This window comes from Macadamia integrifolia, unplaced genomic scaffold (assembly GCF_013358625.1).
Source record: "Macadamia integrifolia cultivar HAES 741 unplaced genomic scaffold, SCU_Mint_v3 scaffold381, whole genome shotgun sequence".
Taxonomy (NCBI): domain Eukaryota; kingdom Viridiplantae; phylum Streptophyta; class Magnoliopsida; order Proteales; family Proteaceae; genus Macadamia; species Macadamia integrifolia.
The window spans coordinates 39818-46868 of NW_024869847.1; the positions used below are offsets into that span (position 1 = coordinate 39818).

General features: G+C 36.2%; 1 protein-coding gene across 1 annotated transcript; it reads right to left on the reverse strand.

Annotated features, from left to right (window-relative positions):
• Nucleotides 1–5845: 5845 nt before the first annotated feature.
• LOC122068391 (protein FAR1-RELATED SEQUENCE 5-like) lies at nucleotides 5846–6688 on the reverse strand. The gene has a single exon (XM_042632241.1). It carries the CDS (start codon nucleotides 6686–6688, stop codon nucleotides 5846–5848), a length of 843 nt encoding a protein of 280 aa, XP_042488175.1.
• Nucleotides 6689–7051: the final 363 nt, after the last annotated feature.

Genomic DNA, 7051 nt, shown 5'->3' on the forward strand with positions numbered 1-7051 from the left:
GACAATGCCGTCTCAAATACTCGGGTATATTACACTGTTACAATATTTAGTTAATTTTCAATTCTTTCATTTTTTTTTTGAGAAAATTACATTGCCACCCCTGAACTTTGGTCCTTATTCAATGCCACCCCCTGGACTTTTCGAAACGTCAAAGCCACCCCCTAAAAATTCAAAAAATTCCAAATCGGTCCCTGCCTTTAGCCGACCTTGTTAAGCAATGGAATGTCTGTTAGTTTTTATTTAAAATGCCCAAAACACCCCCATATGATGTGAGTGGACCATATTACCCTTGACCCTTCTTCTAAACTCACTCACATATGGCTGGTTGACAAAACCAAGAAGGGAGCTTGTGCTACAGCCGTTGTCATAGCCATCGCCATCGCCGTTGCCGTCGCCATCGCCGTCGCCGTCACCATCGCCAAAATGTAAAGCTAAGGAAGAATGTGGGATGGTAATAAACTAGACACAATCGGTTCAACCATGTCTACAGAGAAGTTTTGATCTCTAAACAAAGTTCTAGTACTAGAGAAGACGACACCCAGCCCAAGATTTTATCTTGGGGATGTGAATAGAGTCGACCCAAGTCGACAAAAATCAAGACAATTAACTTGTAGAGAGAGAAAATCCAAAGAGATGTAGAAAGAGAAATAACTTACCCCACAACTTGTATCAATGGCACTTCTAATGGATCCATCCTTGAGATTGATCAACTCGCCGATATCATCAATATAAGCATCAGCGCCGTTAGGGAACATGGTACCACCACCGGGGAACTTGAATCGATCCCCTTCAAATCGAATCGAGTTCTGAACCACCTTCTCCACCGGGGGACTCGCCGATATCATCAATATAACCATACAGCGCCGGCACACGACACTTAAGCTGTAGTACACCATTGACAACCTTCCCCAAGGCCATCGATCCCCTCGACCGAGCCGTCTTTGCCGACGTCATATCCTTTCCAATCTCTCAGTTTCAAACCAGAAAAAGATCAGCAAAAAATCATCCAAGAATTGGGGATTCAGTGAAAAAAGGGAAACCCAGTTCTGCTCTTCTTGACCCCTTTCTACCATGGAAAAAAAGAAAAATAGATCTCACACCAAATTTAGGGTTTCAGACCATTTCCTTAAAAGGTAATCAGCCATTAATGGACTTTGAAGGAAAAGATTTAAAGATCCTGGTGAAGCAGACGAACAAGAACATGTCTGTACTCTGTAGAATAGAGAGAGAAAGTGAGATACTTCTTCTCTCTACTAGCTCTCTACTATTTTTTGTCTCTTGGAATTGGTTTTTTGACGGATATCGAGATTGCATCTTCCCGGAGACTACGACGGCGGTGAACGGAAACCTAATCCTAGATTGAGAGAGAATGGGAGGGATTTGCAAAGAGGTTGGGATTTGCAGAGGGTAATATGGTCCACTCACATCATATGGGGGTGTTTTGGGCATTTTAAATAAAAACTAACAGACATTCCATTGCTTAACAGGGTCGGCTAAAGGAAGGGACCGATTTGGAATTTTTTGAATTTTTAGGGGGTGGCTTTGACGTTTTGAAAAGTCCAGAGGGTGGCGTTGAATGAGGACCAAAGTTCAAGGGATGGCAATGCAATTTTTTCTTTTTTTTTTTATGAAATGAAAAATACCATTAACATGAAAAAGTTAAATACATCTGTCCCAATAATTTATATACAACCTTTCATTCCTAGTGATCGAATGGTAAGCCCATCTATCTAGCAAAAGAACCATCTCTTGGGAGGGTTTAAATCAGAATTTTAAGTGTTGCCAATGTTTATATACAACCGAAAAAATAGGAGCCACACATAGTGGGATCGAGCTCCTCTGTGGAGAGGGATATGGCGGAGAGTTGGCGGAGACGGTTTCCGATCATGACACTTGGATAGTGACATGTGTCACGATCCGATGGGAGATGCAAAACTTAGTCGGCAGAAAACGTTAGCGGTTTAGGTTTTTGAAAATTTCCCCCTCTTCTTCTTCTTCCTCCCCTCCTCTCCCTGCGGCAAATCGCGAAGACAAAAGTCACAGAACTAGGGTTTCTCCTTCTTCTTCCTCCCTCTCATTCTAATGTCAGAATACATATAATCGATCATGCATCCCCGCCGCATTGCTCCCTCTGCAAATATTGGACATGAGAGAACAGAATCCTTTAAGAGATATTACTCACTAACCAAAAGTAAGGAATTTCCTTTTCTTTCTTTCCCTTTCGTTAAATTCTTAAATTTCTTCATTTCTTGTACAAGTAATCTCTGAATCTCAATTCATTCAATCTACTATTGTCGTCTACAAATACTCGCTTCACAAACATTTCTTCGATTAAGTATTGTGTTCTTCAATTTTGAATTCTCCTCATATTTGTTTTCAGATTATTTTTTGTTTCTTTCTAGTGTAATTTTTTTTTTTTTATCTTTTTTCGGTGAATTGAAAGTTCCCTTTTAGATATGATTTTAGTGGTTAATTTTTTTCAGTTTCATCCTTTCATATTCTTATTTTTAGATGTTTTTGCTTTGGGTTTGAAGGTCAAATTCGTTTCTCATATAATTCGGTTCATAAATGTTGGGTTTGCGTGGGTTGTTTTCTATTCTAGTGCAAAGTTCAGCCTCTGATTTTTATTTTATTTTATTTATTTATTTTTTTTTTAAAGGTGATTGACTTGTTTTCCATGAGTGGCACTTACTTTCCTGCACATTGCCTTCTCCGTAGCTCATCTTTTATGGACATTTAAGTTTAAAATTTAAGAAGTTTTGATTCTTCTTTCAAAACTTAATTGATGCTTCCAGTTGGGCCACTAAACTAAATTTTGCGTGTGAATAGCATTTTGAAGTGAGCATGTTTTGTCTTATAGGTTTGTTTTTGAGTATAGCATGGAAGGTATTCTTGTCAGGAGGGTCATTCCTTCATACAACAATTGCCTCTTCAATGCAATTGGGTTAGTTTTCCATTTATAGTTTTTTTTTTTTGGGTTGTAGGAGTGCTGATGGTAAATTTTTTCACTACCTTTCTCTGTTGCTTAATTACAGATTTGTTATGGATAATAGTAGTGTTGCTGGTTGTTCTTCTATGATGGGCTTATCAGGCTACACATTTATTTACAGTATTCAATTAGATGGTACTCAAATTATATTTGTAGGTGAATCTTTAGCTCAAATGGAAGAGCACCTGGATATTACCCAGGGTATGATGGTTCGAATCCATCAAGATTCTTGTAAATTGACTTTACATCCTTTTTAACTTGTCTTGTGAATGTTGGGGAAATGGAAAAGCAATTGGTAAACAAGTCCATTTTGATGCCTTGTCTCAATTTCAGATCAGACCAACTAATTGATCTTCATCAGTTCATCCAAACATACCCACTAACCAATACTCAACAAAACTGTGCTGGTTATGTGGGATTAGAATCTCAGGAATTTTGTGGTTAGATCTAATATTTCTACCATTCACCATTCAGGTCAATCCAAAACTGATATGGTAGGCATAAGCTTGCATGATATGTTTTGTTTGAAATTGAATATTGATATGTGAGTCTAGAATAGAAATTTGAAAATGGGTAGACTTTCTAGAGAATCAGAAACCAAGCAAATTAACATCTATATTGTAAACACCTTCATAATTTATGATATTCAAAGCAATGGCAATTTTGTATTAAAAGAAGCACATCAAGGCTCAGAATGAGTGTAGAAGGAAGCCATAAAAGAAATGGTCAATAAATAAATAAACAACATGTAGAACAGAGGGTGAAGAATACCTTCAAACCCTTCCAGAAACTACAATGTATTTGTGGATTAAAAAAAAAAAAAAACAAAAACAAGAAAAGAACAAACCTGAAATCCTTTGTACACAGGAGGAAAGAAAAGCTCACATATGAAAAATGATCAATCGAACCTGCTGCACTTCCAAGCTGAACTACAAACAGGGCCCAATCTTTCCAACAAAGTACTAAACACCCATTCTCTTCTTTGATCTTATATCCATCGCAACCAAGTCCAAAAACCCCATTTTAAAATATTACTTCACACTCATTTAAAAATTCAGCACAAGCAACACCATATCAAGACCATATTAGCTGCCTATACACACACACACTTAAAAATTCAGCATAAAGCAAGACCATATCCAAGAATCTTGATGGATTCGAACCATCATACCCCTGGGTAAATCCCAGGCGCTCTTCCAATTTGAGCTAAAGATTCACCTACAATCTAAAAATGTTTGTTTTCAAGATAACTGAAGATAAGCAGAGATATTCAAGTTAATAACAATTGGTATGTAGTAAAATAAATAAATAAAACTAAACAACCATCAATATCCAAAATCAATATCCAAATTCAACAACCAAAATCAATGATCAAAGATGATAAATGATGTCCTCAATCCCATTCCTGGTATTGGTGCAAAATAGATGATGCTGATGCTTGAGATGAAAACTGAGAAAGAGCTTGATCCAAGGTTTGCTGCATAATGACAATAATCTGAATAAATTTTAAAATACTAAAAATGGCAACTTTGTGAAGCTACTGGACCACAATTGTGAATAACAACTTGTAGAACTTTAGTGAAACTAACTGGTACATTTGAAATTGTAAATTCAGCAGTTGACTGAGTAATATTTGGTCCTCCATTTTTCCTTTTCTTCCCTTGTTTTTCTACCCAACCCTTCTTCCTTCTGTTTCCTTTTTTACCTAGATTTTTTTGCTTCAATACTAGTCTATTGTTTGTACTGGAGACCTTATTAGGGACAAGTATCTCTAGACCATCAGACACAGTGATACTTTCAAGTTGTTGACATAATTCTTTAACAACATTTTTTACCAAGGAAAATCTTTCAGCTGAATTTGAAGCTTGCAATGCTATCTTAACAAGTTGCAGACAAAGATATTTGTATCGTTGTGTACAGTCTAAATTCACATCTTCCACAACTTGTTTTCCCTTATGGTCTTCCACTACCATGTTTCTTGCTGCCCGTGTCCATCTTCGTAAAATATAAGTGTTAGGGATACACTTGATATCTAGGACATTCAAAACTTTCAAGGAATGGCAACAAAGAATGCCAAATGTCTCATATTTCTTGCAACTACATTGAATAGTCATTTGAATTGAGTTACAACAGACTTTGAACTCACATTCAGAACCAACAATACCAACCATATATTCATGAACGAGAGTGTCTTCATTTCGAAAATTTATTTTGCAAACACTAACCCAGTTGTACTGCTCCTGAAACCTCTCAAAAATGTAAGGAGTATAAATTTCCCCAGCTTGTTTAATAACAAGTGACATCCCAAATATGTTCCTTGGAAGTTTGTTTTTTGAATCAAACTCAGCTTTTAATTCATTAGCTCGTTTAGCATTCACAACCCTTTTGAAATGCTTAAAAAATTGAACAACATCTAAAGAAGATTTTAGATATTCTTTCAAGTCATTATTAAAACTTTCACTGATCTGTGTACTCCGCATGCCTATTGTGAAAGTGATTTTCATATAGCACTTTACCCATTTATATTTTATTTCATAGATACGGAGCAACCATGAATTTTATTCTAAGTTGTAATCACTAAGTAACTTTTCCCAAGAATGCTCAAACTGTAATTCTTCCTCATACTGAAATATACATTTTTTCAACTCTATGAGAAAGTAAAAGCCATCTTTCATCATATTACACAGATGTGTAATTCCATTCTGCATTATGTGCCAAGTACACAACCCATGCCATGTCTCAGGCCACACTTCATGTAATGCTTTTGCCATAGCAGCATCTTGATCTGTGAAAATGGTTATAGGTTTTTTTTTGCCCATTTACTTCCGCGAATGCCTCAAATAACCAAGTAAAAGATTAAACCGTTTCATTATATAAAAGTGCTGCTCCAAATATAATCACCCCTCTATGATGATTAAAACCGGCAAATATCCCAAATGACCTATATGCTTTGTTAGTGCAAAATGTGGTGTCGAAACTAACAACATCACCAAACTGTGCATAGTCAATTCTCATTTTTTGATCAGCCCAAAAAATATTAGTGATTTGTTCATCACTATCTAACTGCATTAAGTATGTAAACGAAGGATTGTTCCTACTCTGATCTTCAAAATATCTCAACAAACTCCCTGCTTCACCATAAGATAAGAAATTTTGTCTTTTAGTTCGTAGATAGTTCTTCTGATCTTGACACTTGTACCCAAGATTCTCTGTCCCACCAGCTTGCCTACCCATTAACTCAAATATGGCCTTAGGGTTGATCCCTGAATCATTTGCTAAATCCATTTCATATGAATGTATCTCTGAAATCTTCCTTTGGGAACGCATAAAATGCGTGGTACCTGGAATATGAAGGGGGTGATTATGTTTTTCCACAAAATCACGACACTCGTAATTTCCATTTTCCATCAAGTATATCCCCATCCGTGCCGGACACTCCGTTCTTGTCTCAGCTTGTGGTTTTTTAGTGTGGATGTCTCGCTTATCTTCTCTCCGAAAACCAACTTTATTACAAACAAATCTCCGACAAGTTATAACTGCCTTGTTTTTGTAGCTCTTATGTGCAAAATCTCTTCTAATACTAAAACCCAATATTCCTCCATAACTGTTGTAGAAGTCATAAGTCTCATTCTCTAAATTAAATATCATTCCTACCCGAGGATTAATCTCAACATTCCCACCTAACTCAACCTTCTCCATATTTTGACAAATGAAGTGATAAGCTAATTTTTCAGAAATTTGAAACAAGTTACAAGTTAATGAGTTTCGAGAACATCTAATTTAAGAATGTCTGAATTGAAACAATATTCAAACTAGACCAATCCAGTGTAACAAGCATCAGCAATCCCATATTCATATCTATACTAGCAAACATCACAATATCTATAGCATTAGCTAACCCATTTCTCTGTCAACCAAACATCAAAATTATTAGTTTAAAATTTCTGCAGAAAGTAAAAATTCCATACTTGAAAAATGTTAATTACTAGCTCAAAATATTTAAAGTTGATTATGTAGGATTGGATCGGTCATGCACTATTACCATGACTGATCCAATCTGAT

Bases quoted from the DNA above. Each gene is read 5' to 3' on its own strand.
- LOC122068391 (XM_042632241.1), bottom strand. From the start codon at position 6,688: ATGGAGAAGGTTGAGTTAGGTGGGAATGTTGAGATTAATCCTCGGGTA.